The sequence below is a fragment of the Mobula birostris genome, chromosome 25 (assembly GCF_030028105.1).
Source record: "Mobula birostris isolate sMobBir1 chromosome 25, sMobBir1.hap1, whole genome shotgun sequence".
Lineage (NCBI taxonomy): Eukaryota > Metazoa > Chordata > Chondrichthyes > Myliobatiformes > Myliobatidae > Mobula > Mobula birostris.
This window is the reverse complement of record NC_092394.1, coordinates 50,866,680-50,892,380: the sequence shown is the minus strand read 5'-3', so window position 1 is coordinate 50,892,380 and position 25,701 is coordinate 50,866,680. Positions and strand designations below refer to the sequence as shown.

The window sequence follows — 25,701 nt, the reverse complement described above, 5'->3', positions numbered from 1 at the left end:
GCGGCCTCGGACGGGAGTCTCAGCACTCACGACCCGGTGTCGGCTTGACCTCGGACGGGTGTCTCGGCACTCACGGCCCGGTGTCCTTGGTATTTAAGTATACACTGATCACCAATTTCCTGAAATGCCAATTTCTCTCTCATATCCAGATAGAAACATTCATATTTTCTTAGACCTAATGCTGGGGTTCTAACATTTCTCTGTCATTTATTCTTTGGGATTCTGTTCTGTTTTCATGGGTGTCTGCAGAGAGTAAGAATTTCAGGTTGTATACTCCATATATTCTCTGATATTAAATAGAACCATTGGGTGTTAGCCCAAATTCTATGTGGCCACTATGAAATCTGGGTCTCTTCTATCAATTCCCAAAGAAAGAAATAAAATAACAGGCATTTAAACGGGGGTAAGATAAAACAAAATCCACACTTGCACTTTTAAAATTTAGAATAAACAATTAACTTCTACAGTTAAAAACTTTTTAACAAAGTATGTGGGAGTACGTAGAGGGACAAACCCTCATACATTCACACAGAGATAAAGCCTCCTAAGATATTTATCAAACAGCTTTTCATTCGCACACTCTCTCTACACTCATCGCTGTGTGGTTAAGCACAGCTCAAATACCTTCTATAAATTCACAGACCGACACTCAGCAATTCAGAAACAGCTTTTTCGCCTCTGCCGTTAGAGTTTTAAATTGTGCATCTGCCCACTAACATTCCCTTATTACTCCTTTCTTTTTGCACTGTTCAGTTATTTTGTAATTTACAGTAATTTTATTTCTTTGTACTGTACAGCTGCAGCAATGCAACAAATTTCACATCTTATAAATCAGTGAAAATAAAGCTGTTTCTCGTTCATTCTCTCTGTCCCCCTCTCTCCCTCCCTCCCTCCCTCCCTCTCTTCCTCTCTTCTCTTTCTCTCTTCCCTCTCCCTCCCTCCCTCTCCTAATAAGTTGGCACGCTTCATGCATAAATATAAAATCACAGGTCATTCACATTTTAGATTTCAATAGATGACTTGCTCTTCCGTTCACAAGGCATCTTAGAATAGTCGTATAAAATTCACAGAAATGCTTAATTTAAGCCTTTAGACTTGAATGAACATGGAACAGTAGAGCACAGGAACAGGCAATTCGACCCACAATGTTGTGCTGAACCAGCTAAAAAGCAAATCAAAAACACAACACCCAAACACTAATCCGTCCTATATACACCACGCCCATATCCCTCCATCTTCCTCACATCCATGTGCCTATCCAAACCCCTCTAATGTATTTTCCTCTGTCACCATACCAGGCATCCACCACTCTCTGGGTAAAAAACTTCCCCTCACATCCCCCTTGAACATTCATTGCATGCTCCCTGGTACTAGAGATTTCAACGCTGGGAAACAGATACTCTGTCCACTTGATCTGTGCCTCTCATAATCTTGTAAACCTCTATCAGATCTCCCCTCAGCTCCCGACGCTCTAGAGAAAACAACCCAAGTTTGTCCAGCTTCTCATGATAGCGCATGCCCTCTAAACCAGGCAGCCTCCTGGTAAACCTCTTCTGCACCCTCTCCAAAGCCTCAACATCCTCCCTATAGTGGGGTATCCAGTATTGTACGCAGATGTGGCTTAACCAGAGTTTTACAAAGTTGCAACATTACCTCCTGACTTTTGAACTCAATGCCTTGACCAATAAAAGCAAGCATTCCACAAGCCTTCTTCGCCATGGGAAGGTATTGATCATGCATAAAGATACAGGGCTGGAGAAGGGGGAATCTGATAGGAGAGAACAGAAGTCCATGGAAGAAAGTAAAGGGGGAGGAGCATCAGAGGGAGGTGATGGCCAGCCCTGTATCTCTTTCACTAATCAACTTCCCAGCTCTTTTCTTCACCTCTTCCCCCCCCCCCATTTCACTTATCACCTTGTGTTTCTTCCTCCCCTCCTCCCACCTTCTAACTCTGACTCCTCAGCTTTTTTTCTCCAGTCCTGATGAAGGGTCTCGGCCTGAAACGTCGACTGTACTTTTTTCCATCGTTGCCACCTGGCTTGCTGAGTTCCTCCAGCATTTTGTGTGTGTTGCTCAGATTTCCAGCACCTGCAGATTTTCTCTTGTTTGCAATCTGAAAGCAGCCAGTCTGCAAATGGAGACAAATGACAAATGGTGTAAATACAATCAATCAATCAATAAATGAACATGTCATTGAAAGTGAGTCTGTAGGTTGCATTCAGAGATCAGTTCAGTGTTGTGGTGAGGGAAGTTGTCCACGCTAGTTCAGGAGCCTGATGGTGGAAGGGGATTATTTGTTCCTGAACCTGGTGGTGTGGGACCTCCTTCCTGATGGTAGCAGTGAGAAGAGAAGAGAGCATTTAGATTAGATTAGATTAGATTAGATTCAACTTTATTGTCATTGTGGCGAGTACAGATACAAAGCCAATGAAATGCAGTTAGCATCTAACCAGAAATGCAAAGAATAGTGCTATTTACAAAATAACTGTGAATAAAAAGTAAGTGCTACAATATAAAAGTAGTGAGATGGGTGCAATACTGCTTAGTGCTGTGATGAGAGGTTCAGCAGTCTCAGGGAAGAAGCTCTTCCTGAGACTGCTGGTGCGAGAGCGGAGGCTCCTGTAGTGCATACCGGATGAGAGGAGAGTAAAAAGTCCATGGTTAGGGTGAGATACATCCTTGATAATGCTTTTCACCCTGCCCAGGCAGCGTTTATGGTAAATGTTCTCAATGGTGGGCAATTGGGTGCCGATAATCCGCTGGGCAGTTTTCACCACTACTTCTTGTAGGCTTTTCCATTCTTGGGTCCTTGCATTTGCATACCAGGCCATGATGCAACCAGTCAGGATACTCTCCACTGTGAATCTATAGAAGTTTGTCAAAGTTTTGGACGATATGCCAAATTGGTGCAAACTTCTAAAAAAGAAGAGGTGCTGCCATACTTTCTTTGAAATGGCCGGTCCCAGGACAAATCCTCTGATATGATAATGCGTGGGAATTTAAAGTTACTGACCCTCTTCGTCTCTGATTCCCTTTTGAGCACTGGCTCATTGTTCCCTGATTTCCTCCTCCTGTAATCAATAATCAGGTATTCGGTTTGGCTGACTTTAAGTGAGAGGTTGTTGCTGTGGCACCACCCAACTGGATTTTTCAATCGCTCTCCTATATCCCGATTCCTCACCACCTTTGATTCAGCCAACAGTGGTGTCATCAGAAAACTTCAATATGGACCTGTACCTCACCTCAGTCAGAAGTGTGAAGTGAGCAGAGCAGGGGCTATATGTCATATATGAACCAAAAATTTCCTCAAATTGAAGCCACAAATGGTTGGCACATACTGAGGTAATACTTAATATATATATTAACTAAGTAGTGCAAAATGGACACAAAAGTAGGGAGGTAGTGTTCACGGGTTCATTGTCTGTTCAGGAATTTAATGTCGGAGGGGAAGGAGCTGTTCCTAAAATGCTGAGTGCGTGTCTTTAAGCTCCTGTACCTCCTCTCTGATGGTAGTTATAAGAGGAGAGCATGCCCTGGATGACAGAGAAGATTCACTAGAATGATCCCAGGAATGAGAGGGTTAACATATGAGGAACGTTTGTCCACTCTTGGACTGTATTCCTTGGAGTTTAGAAGAATGAGGGGAGACCTCTTAGAAACATTTTGAATGTTAAAAGGCAAGGACAGAGTGGATGTGGCAAAGTGTGGATGATGGGGAAATCTAGTACGAGAGGGCATGACTTAAGGATTGAAGGGTGCCTTTTCAGAACAGAAATGCAAAGAAATTTTTTTAGTCAGAGGGTGGTGAATCTATGGAATTTGTTGCCACGGGCAGCAGTGGAGGCCAAGTCATTGGGTGTATTTAAGGCAGAGATTGATAGGTATCTGAGTAGCCAGGGCATCAAAGGTTATGGTGAGAAGGCAGGGGAGTGGGACTAAATAGGAGAAAATGGATCAGCTCATGATAAAATGGCGGAGCAGACTCGATGGGCTGAATGGCCTACTTCTGCTCCTTTGTCTTATGGTCTTATGATATGGGTCCTTAATGATGATGCTGCCTTTTTCAATATTGGGGTGGCTGGTGCCCGTGATGGAGTTGGCTGAGTTTGCAACCCTCTGTTTTTTTTTCCTGATCCTGTCCACGTGTGCACAGAAATGCAACCAATCAGAATGATCTCCAGGGTACGCATGTAGAAATTTGCTAGAGTCTTTGGTGTCCTCAAATCCCTGAATGAAACACAGCCGCTAGCGTGCCTTCCCCATAATTGCATCGATATGTTGGGTCAGTGAGGCTAACACCCAAAAACTTGCAACTGCTCACCCTTTCCACTTCTGACCCCTCAATGAGGACTGGTAACCTCGACTTCCCCTTCCTGAAGCCCACAGTCAATTCCTTGGTCTTACTGACATTGAATGCAATGTTATTGTTGTGACACCACTCCGACATCCGATCTGTCTCACTCCTGGACGTCTCCTCATCACCATCTGGGAACCATGTGTCAATGGCAAATTTGGAGATGATGTTTGAGCTGTGTCTAGCCACACAGTCGTGGGTGTGTAGAAAGTGGAGCAGCAGGCTAAGCAGGCATTCATGAGGTGTGCCTGTGTTGATTGTCAGTGAGGAGGAAATGTTATTTCTTATCTGTACTGATTGTGCTCTCCCAATGAGGAAGTCAGAGATCCAGTTGCAGAGGCCTGATCATTCCCGCAGAGGACTTGTACCGTTTTTCACAAATCAATTCACTTAATCTCCATTTTTTGTTGTTCTCCACTATTCCCTTTGTTTTGACACTGACAGTTGGTTTTCTCCAAACACTCTCTCCCAGCTTGTGTCTGAAGCTGACTCATGTGCAAAACATTAACTCTTCTTCTGCTCCCACCGAGACTTGTGATTTAAATTCTCATTCATACTTTCTTCCACTTACCATGCCAGTTCTCTGATCTTCCTTTGCAGTGTAAATGACTTACCTCATTCTTTGGCTCTGATCAGCTGGAACCTGCTGCTGCATCATAACCCCCAGGGAGGCTTCATAAATTGAGGTTTTTTACCTATATTTTAGTTGAGGTCTCAGAGGTGTTACTGTGGCTGTAACTTGATCAGGTGATTCAGTGCTTGTGGCCATAAACCACTGGGGTAGGTAGCTGTATATGATGAGTCGTTTAGCTCGGGCGATTTCGAATGACCTCTTATGGCGCACACCCAGGATGCCAAATGTGTCTTTGTCCCTCCCTCTCCCTCTCCCTCCCTCCCTCCCTCCCTCTCTCCCTCCCTCCTCCTCTCTCTCCCCTTCCTGCTCTGTATTTCTCTCTCTCTCTGTCTCCCTCTGTCTTTCTCTTGCTAGCTAGCTGAGTGTCCTTCTAGAGCCTCCTGGGATAACTGATTATTGTCCCTGTCTCATATAACGTGAAATGTGTTCTCTCGCTGCAGCACTGTAGTGCAGACATAAATTTACCTAAAAAGAAATGCAAAAAAGAGGAATAATGAAGTAATATTCATGGGTTCATGGACCACTTAGTCTTGTGGCTCCTGAACCTCCTTCCCGATGGTAGTACGAGAACAGGGCGTGTCCTGGATCACAAGGGTCCCAATGATGGATGCTGCCGTCTTCAGACAAAGCCAGTTAATGGTCCTTAGTGGTGGGGAGGATCATGCACACAATGGAGCTGCCTGAGTCTACAATCCTCTTTAGCCTCTTCAGATCCAAGACATTGGAGTCCATACCAGGCAGTGATGTGACAATCAGAATGCTCTCCACTGAGTCTTTGGTGACCAACCAAATCTCCTCAAGTTCCTAATGAAGTAGAGCTGCTGCTCTGCTTTGTGATTGCATCAGTGTATTGGTAGATCCTCTGAGGTGGGAACGCCCAAGAACTTGAAGCTGTTCTCCCTTTCGATCACTGACCAGTCAGTAAGGACTGGTGTGTGTTCTCCCAACTCCCCCTTCCTGAAGTCCACGATCACTCCTTAGTCTGTTTTCATTGAGTGTGAGGTTGTTATTGTGACACCACTCAACCAGACAATCAATCTCACTCCTGTATGCCTCCTGGCCACATTTGCTACCTTCAAATCCTCTGGTATCCTCCGGAATTTAACAAGTTCTGAAATTTTACAACCAGTGTGTCCACTGTCTCCTCTGCAGCCATTTTCTTTAGAACCTTAGGTGCAGGCCACCCAGTCCTGGTGATCTGTCAACCTTTAGCCCTATGAGTTTCACTAATACTTTATCCATAGTGATTGTGATTTTTACATTTCTCCCTGTTATGAAATTTGCCCCATGTTATCTTAGGGATATCTGCAGTGTCGTCCATGGTGAAACTTGATTTAAAGCTATCTGTCATTTCTTCATTTCCCATTACAGTTTGTCAGCCATGTTCTCTAGAGGTTTCATTCCTACAGTACCTTAGCTGTCTTCCAATTTATTCATCCATATAAACATATTACTTGTTTTGATATTACATGAAGGTTTTCTCTCAAAACTAATTTTCTATCTTCTTATGAGCTGTTTAGTAGACTTTTTTTTCGCTGGATCCTAAAACCTTCCTAGTCCTCTGGCCTACCACCAACACTGTCACTTTGTATGCCCTTGGTTAATATTGGTGAGTCCTGTTGAAGGGTCTTGGCCCAAAACGTTGACTGTTTATTTACTTCCATAGATACTGCCTGACCTGCGAGTTCTTCCAGCATTTTATGTGTGTTGCTCTGTCTCTCCAGTATCTGCAGACTTTCTCATGGTTAATGTTGTCCTTCAACTGTATTAAAACCACAGATAGCACATCTCTCTCATGGAATCCCATTTTCTACTTGAGATAAATGCCTACTGGTCAAGTTGTTTGAATGTCTTGTCAATATTCATCTTCTGATCTGTCCCTTATCTTATTTTCCCATTTTTAATTGGTAAATTAGCCTTGTTTAAGTTGAAGACAGTAGTTTTAGTTCTGTGGTGTTCATCCTCAAACTGCATATGGAATCCAGGAGATCTTTATCAGCAAGATCTCTTATTAATGTTGCCTCGTTACTCTTGACCAAATGTCAATGATCCTGTTTCCCAATATATTTTGTATTAAACTCTTTTGAGGAGAAATCCCTGACACATTTGACAAATTCCGTGTCTACGATACCTTTGGCAGATTACTTAATCCAATTAATAAACCAAGGAAAAGCAAGTTTTTGCTAAGTATACTTTAACACTGTGATGCAACCAGCAGGGTTGCTGCTTCATAGCACCAGAGACCCGGGCTCATCTCTGACCTCAGGAGCACTCTTTCTGAAATCAGCATGCTCTTTGTGATCATGTAGTTTTTGCCTGTGTGTTGTGGTTTCTTCCCACATCTCAAAGAAATGTGCATTGCAAGGTTAATTACCCACTGTAACCTGCCCTTTGTGCAGGGCTGAGTGGTAGAATCCAGAGGGCAGGAGAGGGTTGATGGAAATGAGGGGCGAATAAAATGGAACTACTAATGAGTGGTTGTTGGTCAGCACAGACACAGTGAGCCGAAGGACCTGATCCTTTCTCGTGTGATTCTATGACTAAAAAATCTCCTGACAAGGAACTTACAAATATTACGTTAGGTTTCATTGTATATCCAGTCAGTGTTGTCTCTGTAGTCAATAGACACAGGACCACTCAGGTGTTGGAGAAGCTGGTACAGATCTAAGCTCCAGCAACTGAGTGGAGTAATCTAGAGAAGCTGGTGGAGAAAATAAAATAATATTAGTGTAAATGGATATTTGAAGGCCAGCATGGATTCAGTGGGCTGAACAGCCTGTTTCTGTGTGTATTTCTCTATGACTCTGAGAAATTAGTTGCCATTTCTTCAGACATTGATCACACCAACAGAGGCTGTCTGGTTCCTTATAAGTGCAAAATTCTTAAGGAAATAATCTCTGTGGTGCAAGTTTGAGAGATATCAGTATGTAGTTTTTTTACTCACCGCCAACAAGCAGGTGTTGACTTATTGGCTGTGAACCACAGAATCCAGCCTCCTAATAAAGTGGACACTGAGTGTATTTCTGCATGTTTGTGGTCTTCTGCTGCTGTAGCCCATCCACTGCAGGGTTCCACGTGTTGTACATTCAGAGATGCTCTTCTCCGCACCACTGTTGTAACACGTAGTTATTTCAGTTACTGTCGTCTTCCTGTCAGCTTGAACTAGTTTGGCCATTCTCCTCTGACTGCTTTCATTAACAAGGCATTTTTGTTCACAGACCTGCCACTCACGGGATGTTTTTTACTGTGCTTTGCACTATTCTCTGTGAACTCCAGAGACAGTTGTGCGTGACAATCCAGGAGATCAACAGATTCTGAGATACTCAAACCACCCCATCTGGCACCAATGGTCAAAGTCACTTGGATCACATTTCTTCCCCATTCTGATGTTTGTTCTGAACAACAGCTGAACCTCTTGGCTATTTATTTAGTGATACAGCACAGCGTCAGCACTTCTGGCCGTTTGAACTAGGCCGCCCAGCAATCCCTGGCAAACCCAGTTAACCCTAACCTAACCACGGGACGACCAATTAACTTACCTGGTATGTCTTTGAAGCAGGGGAGGAAACCAGAGAAAACCCACACATTCCACAGGAGGATGTACAGAACCTCCTTACAGAACAGCGCTGGAATTGAACTTCCCAACTCCGGAATGTCCTGAGCTGTAATTGCGATGCACTAACAGCTGTGCTGCTGTGGCGCCCACTACGTCCACGTGCATTGAGTTGTTGCCGCAAGATTGGCTGATTAGATATTGGCATCAATAAGCAGGGATACAAATGTACTTAATAGAGTGTTCACTGAGGGTAGATATCAATGATTATGTGCAGTAGTTTATCAGTCATGTAATAGTCATAGTCATACTTTAATGATCCCGGGGGAAATTGGTTAAAAAAAAGTTGATGTAATCAGTGATGCACTCTGTGAGCCCATCAATATCCTCTCCATGTCGCTCACAGAGTGCCTGCCAGTCTGTCACCTCAAAACAACCCCGGAGCGCCTCATAAGCCTCCTCCGACCATTTCCTCACTGTCCTCGAGGTTGCAGGTTTACTCTCCACCAGAGGCACGTAGCAGGGTTTTAGATGCACCAGGTTGTGATCTGACCTTCCCAATGGGGGGAGGGGAGAGGAGCTGTATGCTTCCTTAACATTAGCGTACATCAAATCCAGAGTCCTCTCCCCTCTGGTTGTACAGCTCACACACTGCATGAAGTTGGGCAGTGTTCTAGCCATGGTAACCTGGTTGAAGTCACCCGAGATGGTAATGAGGGCACTTGGGTGCTGGGTTTGTAATCTGGCTATGACGGTGTAAATGCTGTTACACGCCGACGTCGAGTTGGCAGAGGGAGGGATGTACACGACAACCACAATTGCATGTGAGATTTCCCTTGGCAAATAATATGGCTGGAGTCCAACAGCAAAAAGTTCAATATCCAGGCTACAAACACGTTCCTTGATCGTAATATGCCCAGGATTGCACCATCTGTTATTTACCAGAACCGCCAGCCCCCCTCCTTTACGCTTACCGCTCTCAGTGCAATTCCGGTCAGCTCGAACGGTCTGGAAGCCCTCTGTGGAAACACTTTGATCGGGTATGTCCTCGTGCAGCCACGTCTTTGACTTTGACTTTGACTTTGACTTTATAGCATTATTTAGTTCCTGGCATATCAATCTTTGGGATTTGCTTATTCTTTTCGCCCACATCACACTGACTATCGGTCTGGGATTTCTTGTGGATCCATTTCAATTTGTACATGTCACTTAGTTTACTAGCAAGTTTGTATTGTGTTCTGCTCCCACTACTTGGCTGCATTGAATTTCATCTGTTTTAATACATTCTTGTAACTCTACCAGATTCTGTTCCAAGTGGGATGAATCTTGAGTGTTCTCATTGTTTTAAGTACGAGATGAAAATACAGTGCATTCTGGTTTATCGGGACCAGTAATTTTTGGCCCAATTAAGTGGCTGCCCCAATTAGCCACGGCTTCATGGAAATAGTTAAAATGAAAAAGACAAACTACCATTTAACTGAGTAACAATTTATGTATTTAAATGAAATACAGAACACATTAGAACACTACCAATACCTCTACAGTACAATAAAGCTGTATATTAGTTCCTAATCATTATCGAAGGAGGAATTGATTTGTTGTGTTCTTTTGATTGACTGTAAATGAACACAATCAGCACTGATAACCAATGCAGATACTGGACTGCCTCCATACAGTGCTTTTGACCAGGGCTTCCCAACTTGGAGTCCATGGACCTCTTGTTTATTGGTCTACAGCATAAAATAAAGTTGGGAACCCCTGCTTTAGACAACTGCGTCCTCCTGATTTTTATTTTCATTATGATATGGTCAATACCTTCAAATTTTTTGTAATTTCTGACTTGTTGAAGTAGTGAAATCATTTCATTTTCACTCCCGGCCGTTTCTGGCATCTCCAAGCCTGAACTGCGGTGAGAAGGACCGTTCCAAGTTGTCTGCTGCTATTTCTCACCAGCTATCAGTGACAAAAATCAGCTCTGTTTGAACAGAAACACACACAACTGATGCTGTTTAAAAACTGGTCACTCTACACATGTGTAGTGTCTAACAGAAACGGTCTCCTATCCCAATTCAGTGACACGGTGTCCCAAGTAGACAAGGGAATCCCGCCTGTCTTCTCATTTTAGACTTTGTTCTTTAAGAGCTGTCCCAAATAAACAGCTGCCCCAATTAACCGGAATCCACTGTATAAAGAGCTGTTGAAATCCCACAGCCTCATCTAACACGTATTGTTTTCTGTCCACAGCTGTAATCAGAGAAGAGACTAGAAGAAAAACCCAAAGCGCCCAGCTGTAAGTCGGGGTTTGGTGGCGATTAACATTTCAATGTGTCAGACATTAGCGAAGACCATGGTTGTTGTGGCGAACACACACATACTGAGTGAAACTATCTCACAACTGATCACTGATTCTGGATCATTAAGTTACTGACACATGGCACTCCATTAAAATTCACACGTTTGATCAGTGTTGTGTTCCATCTAACCTGACATGTTGACAGTAGGTGATTAATAGGATGCACACAATTAATTACTCCGTAAAACCATAAAGCATAGGAACAGAATGAGGCCATTTGGCCCATCGAGTCTGCTCCACCATTCAATCATGGTGGATACCTTTTTCCCCTCCTCAGCCCCACTCCCTGGCCTTCTCCCCGTACCCTTTTATGCCATGTCCAATCAAAAGCCTATCAAGTTCTGCCTTAAATACACCCAGTGACCTGGCCTCTACAGCTGCCTGTGGTAATAAATTCCACAAATTCACCACCTCTGGCTAAAGAAATTTCTCTGCATTTCTGTTTTAAATGGGTGCCCCTTTACCTGAGGCTGTGCCCTCTTGTCCTAGACTGCCCCACCATGGGAAACATCCTTTCCACATCTACTCTGTCTGGGACTTTCAACATTCAAAAGGTCAATGAAAACCCCCCTCACTCTTCTAAATTCCAGTGAGTACAGGCCCAGAGCCATCAACGTTACTTGTATGATAACCCTGTCATTCCCAGAATCATCCTTGTGAACCTCTTACCTCCCCCAGAACACATCCCAGTGATCCAAGAACTTGAAGCCCTGCCCCCTGCGCCAACTTCTCAGCCATGCATTTATCTACCAAAGCAGGATCTGGTTTATCCCTTTATCTTTCCCCTTACTGGTTTTTCACCTGGAACCTACCAACCTTCTCCTTTCCACCCTCCCCCCACCTTCTTTATAGGGCCTCTGCCCCTTCCCCTTACAGTCCTGACGAAGGGTTCCGGCCCGAAACGTTGACTGATCTTTTCCACGGATGTTGCCCAACTTGCTGAGTTCCTCCAGTGCGTTGTGAGTGTTGCTATCTACCAAATCATCCTGTTTCTACCCTTACTGGTGTGTGGGACAGGCAGCAATCCAGAAATTACTACCCTGGAGGTCCTGCTTCTCAGCTTTCTACCTAGCTCTCTAAATTCTCTCTTCAGGACCTCATTGCTTTTCCCTCCTATGTCATTGGTACCAATATGTACCAAGACATCTGGCTGCTCTCCCTCCCTCTGCGAAATGCTGTGGATGCAATCTGAGACACCCCTGACCCTGGCACCTGGGAGGCAACATACCATCCGGGTGTCCCGTTCACGTCCACAGAATCTCCTGTCTGTTCCCCTATCACTACTGCTCCCTCTTCTCTCTCTTTCCCTTCTGCACCACAGATCCAAGCTCAGTATCAGTAACCCGGTCTCCGTGGCATTCCCCTGGGAGGTCATCCCCCACAACAGTATCCAAAACGGTATACCTATTATTGAGGGGAATGGCCACGGGCATGTACTGCGCTAACTACCAGTTCACATTTCCATTTCTCCTGACAGTCCCCAGCTACTCGCCTCCTGCAACTTTAGGGTGACTACTTCCCTGTAACACCGATCTATGATCTCCTCACTCTCCTGTACAAGCCAAAGGTCATCCAGCTGCTGCTCCAGATCCCTAACACGGTCCTCAAGGAACTGTAGCCGGATGCACTTCACACAGATGTAGTTCCCTGGGAGACTCTGGGTTTCCCAGGACTCCAACATCTGGCATGAAGAACACACAACAGCCATTTACTACACTAGGTACAGTAAGAGGAAAAAAAGCAATTAACCTTAACAGAAGTTTACCCAGAGGCGACGCCTCTTCCGAGTCGAAGGCTCCTTTGAGCCAAAGCCTGACGCTTCTACTCTCACCACAGGCCTACTCCCAACAATGGCCGCCTTGCTTGCCCCTTCTGTACTTTTATTTAATTCGCTGTGCTCTGCTCCCACCGCTGATTGGGCTGCCGGAATGAGCTCGAACGCTCGCAAAGCTCTCCTCCTAACCAAGCGTCGCTGACCTGCGGGAAACCTCCTCGCTGTGCTCTGCTCCCGCCGCTGACTGAGCTATCGGAATTAGTGAGCAATTGATAGGGAAGACTTTGAAGTTGATCAGTAATTAAGTTGTACAATATTTTTTGTCTAAGATTGACACATTTCTGATTAGTTAGTAATAAAAACAAAATGCAGGATGTCCTCAGCAGCTCTGGAGAGAGAGCAGAGTCAATGCTTCCAGTTGACCATCTCATCAGAACTGGGAAAGGCCACTGATATGAAACATTAACTCTGTTTTTCTCCATCCAGTTGTTGCCTGTGTGTAGATGCTTGAACTGATAGAAATGCATTGACAGAATGGCCTGCAAACGTCTAGGAGAGTGTCAAATGTCTTACGAGTATTGTTGGAGCTGCACCTGCTGTCCAGTGCAAAGCAAAGTGCCTGCAACATCACCTGGATTATATGGCTGGTTTACCAACAACCAACAGATGTTGATGAGGAGGAATTGATGCCTCCATGCCTTTTGAATTTTTGTTTCTATTAATCAGTGCAAATGTGGTCTTGTTGCGGGTACAAGCTTCCCCAGCTCTGACTGTGACATGCCTTCTCTAATTCATCATAATGTTATACAAAGTTTGGATTCATGGGTACCAAAAGTCAAGATTTGGCCCAAAGACTGTTTTCGAACAATTTCTCTCTCTTTCCATTTTCTTTCAGGAATGAAGACAAGAAAGTCTTTGAAGTAGTGAGATCATATACAGGTAAATTACATGTAGAGGCCTAAAGCACAAAAAGATCATAAGACCATAATATTCACCAATTAGAAAATAGTCATCCCTTTCATCTCTTCTACCAAAGTGCATGACCATACACTTCCCAACACTGTATTCCATCTGCCATTTATTTGCCTATTCTCCTAATCTGTCTAAGTCCGTCTGTAGCCTCTCTAATTCCCCAAAACTACCCGGCTCTCCACCTATCTTTATATTGTCTGCAAACTTTGCAGCAAAGCCATCAATTCCATCATCCAAATCACTGACATGTAAAACGAATCAGTCCCAGCACAGATCCCTGTGGAACACCACTAGTCATGGGCAGCCAACCAGAAAAGGCTCCCTTTATTCCCACTCTTTGCCTCCTGCCAGTCAGCCACTGCTTATTCATACTAAAATATTTCCTGTAATACTGTGGGCTCATAGCTTGTTAAGCAGCCTCGTGTGTGGCACCTTGTCAAAGGCCTTCTGAAACTTCAAATACAGAACTTGAACTGATTCTCTTTTGTCTGTCTTGCTTGTACTTTTTCACTTCTGGTTTATTGCACAACACCCAATCCAGAATAGCTGATCCCCTAGTGGATTCAACCATGAGCTGATCTAAAAAGCCATCTCATAGGCACTCTAGAAAATCCCCCTCCTGGAATCAAAATTCCCCTCTTGGAATCCAACACTTTCCCAAGTTACCTGCATATTAGATAGATAGATAGATATACTTTATTAATCCCGAGGGAAATTTGGTTTCACAACAGCTGCACCAACCAAGAATAGAGCATAAATATAGCAATACAAAAACCACAAACAATCAAACAACAAAATGCAAACTATGCCAGACGGAAAATAAGTCCAGGACCAGCCTATTGGCTCAGGGTGTCTGACCCTCCACAGGAGGAGCTGCACGGTCGATGGCCACAGGCAGGAACGATCTCTTGTGCCGTCCAGTGTTGTATCACGGTGGGCCGAAGTCCAACAGTAAAAAGTTCAATATCCGGTCTACAAACACGTTCCTCGATTGTAATATGACCCAGATTGCACCATCTGTTGTTAGCCAGAACAGTAAGCACCCAACTACTCTACGCTTACCGCTCTCAGTGCACTTCTGGTCAGCCGGAACGGTATTACTCACCGAACTCCTCTCCTCCATAAGTCTCTGTGGTCTCGACCCAGTCCTCTTTCCTCGACTTTGTGATCCCCCTCTGCATCCTCCCTGTGTTTTCCTCCGGATTTCAGCAGGGGTGTCGGCCGCTCTGCTCGCTAAACCGGCCGGCATTAACTGGTCCCTGGAATACACAATGCGACCTTGCTCTTGTCCCGCGTGTCGAGATGTAACCATTTCCAGCGCTAAAGAAAACTCAAATAAAACTCTCTCTACCAGCATGTTAGAGAGGGTGCAGCTTCGACGTGTTACCGTGAGAAAAATAACGTATGTTAAAAAGTAAGAAGAAGAAAGTAACAATAGATCGGAACGGCTGTACCAGGCTGCATGCACGACCAGCGCATGTGCACTTAACCTGCGAATTGAAATCCCCCATGACTATGTAGCCCATATTACCAGTACTAGCTCTTTCGTGGAGCAACAGAATTGTATGACCCCCTGCTCTTTTCCCAAAATCTACCTGATTTGCCTGATTAAATATGCATTTAACTCCATTTTGAGAATTAAATATTCAACCTGATTACTCGCACTCTTACAGATTGTGCAACCCAGGTCACGTGAATTCTGCATTCCATGGCTTCCTATGTTCTACTCATCACACTAATCTTTCTGCTCATTACCTGCTCTACCACAGGAAATGCATCCTCTTTATTTGCCCTATTTAAAATATTCATGGTTTAAAAGACATACATTGAATTTCCTGTTAGTATTCTTCAGCCGAAGTAGATTAAAGTTTCTCCATATAATCAAAGTCCCTCTACATGATCACCGTTCCAATAAGTCATCTGAAGCCTCTCCAAGACTCTACAAACCTCTGTACAGTGCAATGCCTCGAAATGAGTCATACTTTAGACAAGGCCCAACCAGTATTACAAAATACTTCAGCTTTATTTCCTGCCTTCAAAGCCTGTAATCCTGATGCTCTCTTTAACTTGCACTAACAAACATTTACATGTATCTCTGCTGCATACCCTTTACAGTTATATAATTTACTTCACATCTTCATCTTTCTTAACTATGCATCATTCATCTAATTTTCCCATAAACTTTCATCTGCCAGATATCAATCCATTTTATAGTGTTTTCAATGTTCATCTTGTTCCTTATGGACGGACCTACTGTAATTTGTGAGAGAGCGGAGCAGAACCTGACAGACTGGAATAGACCTGTAGGAGCCATGTATTCTGTCTGTGTTGTATTTTGTGATGCATTTATTATGGCAATCTGTCACATGGGTTAGGACATGGTAGAAGCAAATGAGTAGTTAGTATTCACGCTTTGTCTTAGTTAGTGTAGTTTAGTCTAGTGGAGAGGGGTGAGCCATGGGGAATGATATTTTTTGTTGACCACTAATTGGAAGTAAAAATGTAGTAAAATTGTGTCCTTTTTTCCAGTGTCACGAACAGAACGAAAACCAAGTCTGGAACCAGAGACTGAGTAAGAAATGTGACAGAAAATTTGATCATGTAAAAAAAACACATCTCAAGTATATCCACATCCCCGTCCCTGATCGATCCCATTGAACAGAAGCGAAATGTTAAATTTGTGTGGGTTTATGATTAAGTGCAGAAAGAAAGTCTATTAGTCCTAAATAAAATGTTTCTCATCTTTTTCAGGAAAGTGCATGCCTTGAATATTTCATCTGATTGTCAGGGTTTGTATTGAAACAGTTGCTGAACCTCCTTAACAAGCAATCTAATTGTTACAGTCCATCTACCCAATTGATTAAACCTTAACACATGCTCAATTCTCTCTCACTGGCCCTGTTTGTCTTTTGGCACTCTAAATCCATTGGTCTCCCCCCTCAAGTTGTCTTTATTATATAACCTGTCAGTGGATTCCTTCAGCTTATTATTATATAGTCATGTTTGTTTGTCTTCCTTGCTCCCAATTTCTTTTTGTAAATATATCCTTTGCCATGTTATCCCTTTGAAGATCGAATAAGTCAAAAACTTTACTAGAGTGCATCAGAGTAGACTATTACTCCTTTTAAACAAGTTCTTTCCAGTCTGATCTTACTTCTTTTGATTACAAAATTGCACAGCATTGTTCTATTAACAAAAGGTGAGAATTAATTCATGGACAAGTTGGTCTATTCCCTGTTGCCAAAACACACACTTAAATCTATAATTAAGGACAGAATTATGATTGGAGAGAGCTAGCATGGACTTGTAAAGATTATGTTGTGTAATTAAATATATCAGTAATATTGCAAAAGTATTGTTTGATTAAGCTTTCTTTGTTGTTTAAATAATTCATTATTGTTATATGTATGAAGTCCGTGAATGTTATCACACCACTGTGTCAGGCACGCATGTCTCACTTAAAAAAAACAAAACAAGACTACTCATGTTATCACTGCTCCTTGTTTTCTTTGAAGTAGTTTTATGTTTTGGAGCTCCAAGACATAACCGTGTCAACAAGTAAGTTTTTTATGAACCCAAGACGACTGCCTACCTGTTAAAGTGCAACGAAACATTTGAGTTAAAACAACTCAGCAAGATCTTCAAGTTAAAAATAAATTGTGCAGTACGTCTCTCTTCAGAAAAGCAGATAGAGACAATTGAGTTTAAAAAAGAGCAGGAAATGGACAAAATTCACAGATTCATGAACAGTGAGTACTGGTTGATAATTATCATAAATTTTTAAAAAGCAGAAATGGCTGGTTACATTGGAAAGATTGTTAAATTTGATTGCACAGGAGGTAACTGGATTTTATATACTAAACAATATAAGCAATATTTTGAAACAAATGAAATAGCCAATGAGAAACAAGTACCTGGTTTAGGTTTAAAAGCACAGTTTGCTCAGAAGTTTAACTGCTCCAACCAAACCAGCTGAAATGAGCTTTGCTCATATTGTGAAAGTAATGAAGGAACATTTAAAATCAAAATTATTGTTGATAGCAGAACACTTTAGGTTTCGTAAGTGGAATCAAAAGAAGGGGAGGCCATTTCAGCATATGTGGCTGAATTGAAGAGATTGTATGAGCATTGTGAGTTCGGTAATGGTCTTAATGATACACGGAGTGATCATTTAGATTGTGGAATCTTACAAGAAAGCGTTTTAAAATGGCTCCAAACTTGAAGCATAGCTTACATTTAAATGAGCACTTGAAATAGCTGCATCAATGGAAACAGCAGAGGGTGTTGTAGTCAGAAATGATAGTGAGTGTGAACAAAATTGCAGTGTCTAGGTAGAGGCCTGCCTGGCTGAACGAATTGTGTTAACGTTATGGCAGTGGCTCACATACATCATACCAATGCAGATTTAAAGGTGAAACTTGCAGAAAATGCAGCAAGGTAGGATATATGCAAAGAACATGTCAGGTAGACAAAAAATAAATGGACTGCACGGGGAAGAGAAAAAGATACAAAGTCAATTTGCTGTTTCAAAAAGAACACCAATCTGCATGCTGTTGATGAGTGTCACACAGGACTGGGTAGCCTTGAGATTAACAATGTGAAAAGTATTTGGGGGGAGGTACTTCAGAGGATCGAAAGAAGCTACAGAAAGTTGTAAAATTAGTCAGTTCCATCATGGGTACTAGCCTCCATAGTATCCAAGACATCTTCAAGGAGCGGTGCCTCAGAAAGGAGGCACAGGAGCCTGAAGGCACACACTCAATGATTCAGGAACAGCTTCTTCCCCTCTGCCGTTAGATTTCTAAATAGACATTGACTGTACCTCTTCCTAGAGATGCTGCGTTCACCAGCAACTTTGAGGATCCAGCCACAGCCTTGCACAACTGCTCTGGAGTTCTATCCACTTGTTCTTCAGCTCTCCAGGTTTAAGTGCCTATAATTGCCTCAGACTGATCACTTTGTGCGCCTGCACCTAACATTTTAGTGATTTCTATCCATGGTCCTCCACATTTCCACAAGATCTTTTTAACACTGTCTTCAGGTTTTGGAGATCTTCCTTGTCATCCTCACTGGTAACAACAATGTCTTCCAATGTCTTCAACTGAGTGCCTGGACAGCCTTGCAGCACCCGGTCCAAACTTTCTGTCAGAGCCCGGTGGAAATGCTACTCCAAAAATAAGCCTATTATAGTGATAAAGCCCTTTGTGAGTGATGATGGTGAGAAACACTTTAGCCTCTTCTTCCGTCTCCTTCTTTTGAGATGCGTTGAGAATTGTGACCTGCTGGAGATAAGGCCTACACGTGGTATGGCTGGATGCCTCACATGGCCGAATTGCCCACCATGTTGGCTCACCAAGCTCACAGTAAGGAATTAGCAGTCGGAAAATAACTGTCAGTCACAGGAATATGTAGTAGCAAGGACAGCTCCCTCAGCGGGAATTTGCAGTGTTGGGGAGGGAATATTGTATTAACACCAAAACTCTTCTCCTTTTACCAACAGATGATTCGGCAAACTATGTGAACTTAAAAATTGGTAAGTACAAAATAATTGGCAGTCAATGAATATCAAGCTTTCCTGTGGTTAAGGAAGCATACGGTGCATTGGCCTTCATCAATCGTGGAATTGAATTTAGGAGCCGAGAGGTAATGTTACAGCTATATAGGACCCTGGTCAGACCCCACTTGGAGTACTGTGCTCAGTTCTAGTCACCTCACTACAGGAAGGATGTGGAGACTATAGAAAGGGTGCAGAGGAGATTTACAAGGATGTTGCCTGGATTGGGGAGCATGCCTTATGAGAATAGGTTGAGTGAACTCGGCCTTTTCTCCTTGGAGCGAAGGAGGATGAGAGGTGACCTGATAGAGGTGTATAAGATGATGAGAGGCATTGATCGTGTGGACAGTCAGAGGCTTTTCTCCAGGGCTGAAATGGCTAGCACGAGAGGGCGTAGTCTTAAGGTGCTTGGAAGTAGGTACAGAGGAGATGTCAGGGGTAAGTTTTTTACTCAGAGAGTGGTGAGTGCATGGAATGGGCTGCCGGCAACAGTGGTGGAGGCGGATACGATCCGGTCTTTTAAGAGACTCCTGAATAGGTACATGGAGCTTAGAAAAATAGAGGGCTATGGGTAACCCTAGTAATTTCTAAGGTAAGGACATGTTTGGCACAGCTTTGTGGGCCAAAGGGCCTGTATTGTGCTGTAGGTTTTCTCTATTTCTAGTTTTTTCCCTCTGAAATCTGGAATAAAAACTAAAATTGCTGGAAACACTTAGATGCCAATCAGCATCTGTAGAAGAGAAGTAATTTACCTTTCAGATGACGGACTCTTCCTCAGACCAGAATATAGATAGAATATAATGGAATATAGAAATCTACAGCACACTACAGGCCCTTCGGCCCATAATGTTGTGCTGACCATGTAACCTACTCGAGAAACTGCCGAGAATTTCCCGAGTGCATAGCCCTCTATCTTCCTAAGCTCCAAATTCCTATCTCAGAGTCTCTTAAAAGACCAGCTTGTATCCGCTTCCACCACCACTGCTAGCAGTGCATTCCACGCACCCGCTATTCTGTGTGAAAAACTTACCCCCGAGATTCCCTCAGTGCCTATTTCCAAGTGCCTTAAAACTGTGCCCTCTCGTTCTAGCCATTTCAGCCCTGGGAAAAAGCCTCTGACTATCCATACAATCAATGCCTCACATCATCCTGTACACCTCTATCAGATCACCTCTCATCCTCCGTCACTCCAAGGAGAAAAGGCCAAGTTCAGTCAACCTGTTCTCATAAGGTACACCCTCCAATCCAAGCAATATCCATGTAAATCTAATCTGCACCCTTTCTATGGTTTCCACATCCTTCCTATAGTGAGATGACCAGAACTGAACACAGTACTCCAAGTGGGTTCTGACCAAGGTCTTATATAGCTGTATCATTACCTCCTGGTTCTCGAACTCAGTCCTACGGTTGATGAATGCCAACACACCATACGCCTTTTTAACAACACTGTTAGCCTGCACAGCTGCTTTGATATCTGCAGTCTGGTTATAAGATATTACTGCATTTGTGGAAAGGCTGTGGGATTGTGGGGAAGTACATGTTACAACCATTCAGGTTCTTGAAATTCACTCCTACAGAATTGATAAATCATTAGCCAAAAAATTGAGATACGGGAACAGCTTCACTATCACGGAATTTATGTGTAAATGAAGCGGCTCCGTGTCTTCATGTTATATAAAATTAAAATGCAGTCTGTTTCTGGAAAAGCAACCCACAGTCTTCCTTAAATTAGGTTAGCCTCTATTGTGACCATCAGTAATTACACCATCCACGGCATTTCATTCTGCACTCAGAACAAGAGATCAGCAGATAGAGATGATGCTGTGATGACTGACCAGAGGCTGAGGCTGGAGAACTGATTCTGTCAGGTTACACAGCATTGATCCAGTCCGCAGGGAGCTCGGGGTCAGTTTACAGAGCACTGATCCAGTCCGCAGGGAGCTCGGGCTAGGTTAAAGAGCACTGATCCAGTCCGCAGGGAGGTCGGGGTCAGGGCAGGGCACCGATCCAGTCCGCAGGGAGCTCGGGGTCAGGTGACAGAGCATTGATCCAGTCCGCAGGGAGCTCGAGTTCGGGTTACAGAGCACTGATCCAGTCTGCAGGGACCTCGGGGTCAGGACAGTGCATTGATCCAGTCCGCAGGGAGCTCGGGGTCAGGGCAGGGCACTGATCCAGTCCGCAGGGAGCTCAGGGTCAGGGCAGAGCACTGATCCAGTCCGCAGGGAGCTCGGGGTCAGGGCAGGGCACCGATCCAGTCCGCAGGGAGCTCGGGGTCAGGTTACAGATCACTGATCCAGTCCGCAGGGAGCTCGGGGTCAGGTTACAGAGCACTGATCCAGTCCGCAGGGAGCTCGGAGTCAGGTTGCAGAGCACAGATCCAGTCCGCAGGGAGCTCGGGGTCAGGACAGAGCACGGATCCAGTCCGCAGGGAGCTCGGGGTCAGGGCAGGGCACTGATCCATTCCGCAGGGAGCTCGGGGTCAGGGCAGAGCACTGATCCAGTCTGCAGGGAGCTCGGAGTCAGGGCAGGGCACCGATCCAGTCCGCAGGGAGCTCGGGGTCAGGGCAGGGCACTGATCCATTCCGCAGGGAGCTCGGGGTCAGGGCAGGGCACTGATCCAGTCCACAGGGAGATCGGGGTCAGGGCAGAGCATTGATCCAGTCCGCAGGGAGCTCGGGGTCAGGTTACAGAGGAACGATCAAGTTCGCAGGGAGCTCAGGGTCAGGGCAGAGTACCGATCCAGTCCGCAGGGAGCTCGGGGTCAGTTTACACAGCGTTGATCCAGTCCGCAGGGAGCTCGGAGTCAGGTTACAGAGCATTGATCCAGTCCGCAAGGAGATCAGGTTCAGGTTACAGAGCACTGATCCAGTCCGCAGGGAGCTCGGGGTCAGGTTGCAGAGCACTGATCCAGTCTGCAGGGAGCTCGGGGTCAGGACAGAGCACTGATCCAGTCCGCAGGGAGCTCGGGGTCAGGGCAGGGCACTGATCCAGTCCGCAGGCAGCTTGGGATCAGCGCAGGGCACCGATCCAGTCAGCAGGGAGCTCGGGGTCAGCGCAGGGCACAGATCCAGTCCGCAGGGAGCTTGGGGTCAGGTTGCAGAGCACTGATCCAGTCCGCAGGGAGCTCGGAGTCAGGGCAGGCCACCGATCCAGTCCGCAGGGAGCTCGTGGTCAGGGCAGGGCACTGATCCAGTCCGCAGGGTGCTCGGGGTCAGGGCAGGGCACTGATCCAGTCCGCAAGGATCTCGGGGTCAGGTTACAGAACATTGATCCAGTCCGCAGGGAGCTCGGGGTCAGGGCAGGGTACTAATCCAGTCCGCAGGGAGCTCGGGGTCAGGTTACAGAGCATTGATCCAGTCCGCAAGGAGCTCGGGGTCAGGGCAGGGCACCGATCCAGTCCGCAGGGAGCTCGGGGTCAGGGCAGGACACTGATCCAGTCCGCAGGGAGCTCGGGGTCAGGGCAGAGCACTGATCCAGCCCGCAGGAAGCTCGGGGTCAGGGCAGGGCACTGATCCAGTCCACAGGGAGCTCGGGGTCAGGGCAGGGCACCGATCCGGTCCGCAGGGAGCTCGGGGTCAGGTTACAGAGTATTGATCTAGTCCGCAGGGAGCTCGGGGTCAGGGCAGAGCACCGATCCAGTCCACAGGGAGCTCGGGGTTAGTGCACGGCACCGATCCAGTCCGCAGGGACATCGGGGTCAGGGCAGAGCATTGATCCAGTCCGCAGGGAGCTCGATATCAGGGCAGAGCACTGATCCAGACCACAGGGAGCTCGGGGTCAGGGCAGTGCACTGATCCAGCCCGCAGGGAGCTCGGGGTCAGGTTACAGAGCACCGATCCAGTCCGCAGGGAGCTCGGGGTCAGGTTACAGAGCATTGATCCAGTCCGCAGGGAGCTCGGGGTCAGCTCAGAGCACCTATCCAGTCTGCAGGGAGCACGGGGTCAGGTTACATAGCATTGATCCAGTCCGCAGGGAGCACGGGGTCAGGTTACAGAGCATTGATCCAGTCCGCAGGGAGTTCTGGGTCAGGTTACAGAGCACTGATCCAGTCCGCAGTGAGCTCGGGGTCAGGGCAGAGCATTGATCCAGTCCGCAGGGAGCTCGGGGTCAGGTTACACAGCACCGATCCAGTCCGCAGGGAGCTCGAGGTCAGGTTACAGAGCACTGATCCAGTCCGCAGGGAGCTCGGGGTCAGGGCAGGGCACTGATCCATTCCGCAGGGAGCTCGGGGTCAGGGCAGGGCACTGATCCATTGCGCAGGGAGCTCGGTGTCAGGGCGGGGCACTGATCCAGTCCGCAGGGAGCTCGGGGTCGGGTTACAGAGGAACGATCAAGTTCGCAGGGAGCTCAGGGTCAGGGCAGAGTACCGATCCAGTCCGCAGGGAGCTCGGGGTCAGTTTACAGAGCGTTGATCCAGTCCGCAGGGAGCTCGGAGTCAGGTTACAGAGCATTGATCCAGTCCGCAAGGAGCTCAGGTTCAGGTTACAGAGCACTGATCCAGTCAGCAGGGAGCTCGGGGTCAGCGCAGGGCACAGATCCAGTCCGCAGGGAGCTTGGGGTCAGGTTACAGAGCACTGATCCAGTCCGCAGGGAGCTCGGAGTCAGGGCAGGGCACCGATCCAGTCCGCAGGGAGCTCGTGGTCAGGGCAGGGCACTCATCCAGTCCGCAGGGTGCTCGGGGTCAGGGCAGGGCACTGATCCAGTCCGCAAGGATCTCGGGGTCAGGTTACAGAACATTGATCCAGTCCGCAGGGAGCTCGGGGTCAGGGCAGGGTACTAATCCAGTCCGCAGGGAGCTCGGGGTCAGGTTACAGAGCATTGATCCAGTCCGCAAGGAGCTCGGGGTCAGGGCAGGGCACCGATCCAGTCCGCAGGGAGCTCGGGGTCAGGGCAGGACACTGATCCAGTCCGCAGGGAGCTCGGGGTCAGGGCAGAGCACTGATCCAGCCCGCAGGAAGCTCGGGGTCAGGGCAGGGCACTGATCCAGTCCACAGGGAGCTCGGGGTCAGGGCAGGGCACCGATCCGGTCCGCAGGGAGCTCGGGGTCAGGTTACAGAGTATTGATCTAGTCCGCAGGGAGCTCGGGGTCAGGGCAGAGCACCGATCCAGTCCACAGGGAGCTCGGGGTTAGTGCACGGCACCGATCCAGTCCGCAGGGACATCGGGGTCAGGGCAGAGCATTGATCCAGTCCGCAGGGAGCTCGATATCAGGGCAGAGCACTGATCCAGTCCACAGGGAGCTCGGGGTCAGGGCAGTGCACTGATCCAGCCCGCAGGGAGCTCGGGGTCAGGTTACAGAGCACCGATCCAGTCCGCAGGGAGCTCAGTGTCAGGTTACAGGGCACCGATCCAGTCCGCAGGGAGCTCGGGGTCAGGTTACAGAGCATTGATCCAGTCCGCAGGGAGCTCGGGGTCAGCTCAGAGCACCTATCCAGTCTGCAGGGAGCACGGGGTCAGGTTACATAGCATTGATCCAGTCCGCAGGGAGCTCGGGGTCAGGTTACAGAGCACTGATCCAGTCCGCAGGGAGCTCGGGGTCAGGTTACAGAGCACTGATCCAGTCCGCAGGGAGCTTGGGGTCAGGGCAGAGCACCGATCCAGTCTACAGGGAGCTCGGGGTCAGGGCAGAGCATTGATCCAGTCCGCAGGGAGCTCGGGGTCAGGTTACACAGCACCGATCCAGTCCGCAGGGAGCTCGAGGTCAGGTTACAGAGCACTGATCCAGTCCGCAGGGAGCTCGGGGTCAGGGCAGGGCACTTATCCAGTCCGCAGGGAGCTCGGGGTCAGGGCAGAGCATTGATCCAGTCCGCAGGGAGCTCGGGATCAGGTTACAGGGCACCGACCCAATCCGCTGGGAGCTCGGGGTCAGGGCAGGGCACTGATCCATTCCGCAGGGAGCTCGGGGTCAGGGCAGGGCACTGATCCAGTCCACAGGGAGATCGGGGTCAGGGCAGAGCATTGATCCAGTCCGCAGGGAGCTCGGGGTCAGGTTACAGAGGAACGATCAAGTTCGCAGGGAGCTCAGGGTCAGGGCAGAGTACCGATCCAGTCCGCAGGGAGCTCGGGGTCAGTTTACAGAGCGTTGATCCAGTCCGCAGGGAGCTCGGAGTCAGGTTACAGAGCATTGATCCAGTCCGCAAGGAGCTCAGGTTCAGGTTACAGAGCACTGATCCAGTCCGCAGGGAGCTCGGGGTCAGGTTGCAGAGCACTGATCCAGTCTGCAGGGAGCTCGGGGTCAGGACAGAGCACTGATCCAGTCCGCAGGGAGCTCGGGGTCAGGGCAGGGCACTGATCCAGTCCGCAGGCACCTTGGGATCAGCGCAGGGCACCGATCCAGTCAGCAGGGAGCTCGGGGTCAGCGCAGGGCACAGATCCAGTCCGCAGGGAGCTTGGGGTCAGGTTACAGAGCACTGATCCAGTCCGCAGGGAGCTCGGAGTCAGGGCAGGGCACCGATCCAGTCCGCAGGGAGCTCGTGGTCAGGGCAGGGCACTGATCCAGTCCGCAGG

At 47.0% G+C, this 25,701-nt stretch overlaps 1 protein-coding gene across 3 annotated transcripts in view; it reads left to right on the top strand.

The window, feature by feature from the left end:
• LOC140187564 (linker for activation of T-cells family member 2-like) overlaps positions 1-25,701 on the top strand; it is a 244,908-nt gene that overhangs the window by 80,010 nt on the left and 139,197 nt on the right. For all 3 annotated transcript variants that reach the window (XM_072242979.1, XM_072242978.1, XM_072242977.1), the window contains exons 3-7: positions 10,786-10,831; positions 13,564-13,607; positions 16,170-16,212; positions 16,392-16,429; positions 19,141-19,173. In XM_072242979.1, coding sequence (XP_072099080.1) covers positions 10,786-10,831; positions 13,564-13,607; positions 16,170-16,212; positions 16,392-16,429; positions 19,141-19,173 — 204 coding nt within the window. The remainder of the gene's footprint in view (positions 1-10,785; positions 10,832-13,563; positions 13,608-16,169; positions 16,213-16,391; positions 16,430-19,140; positions 19,174-25,701) is intronic.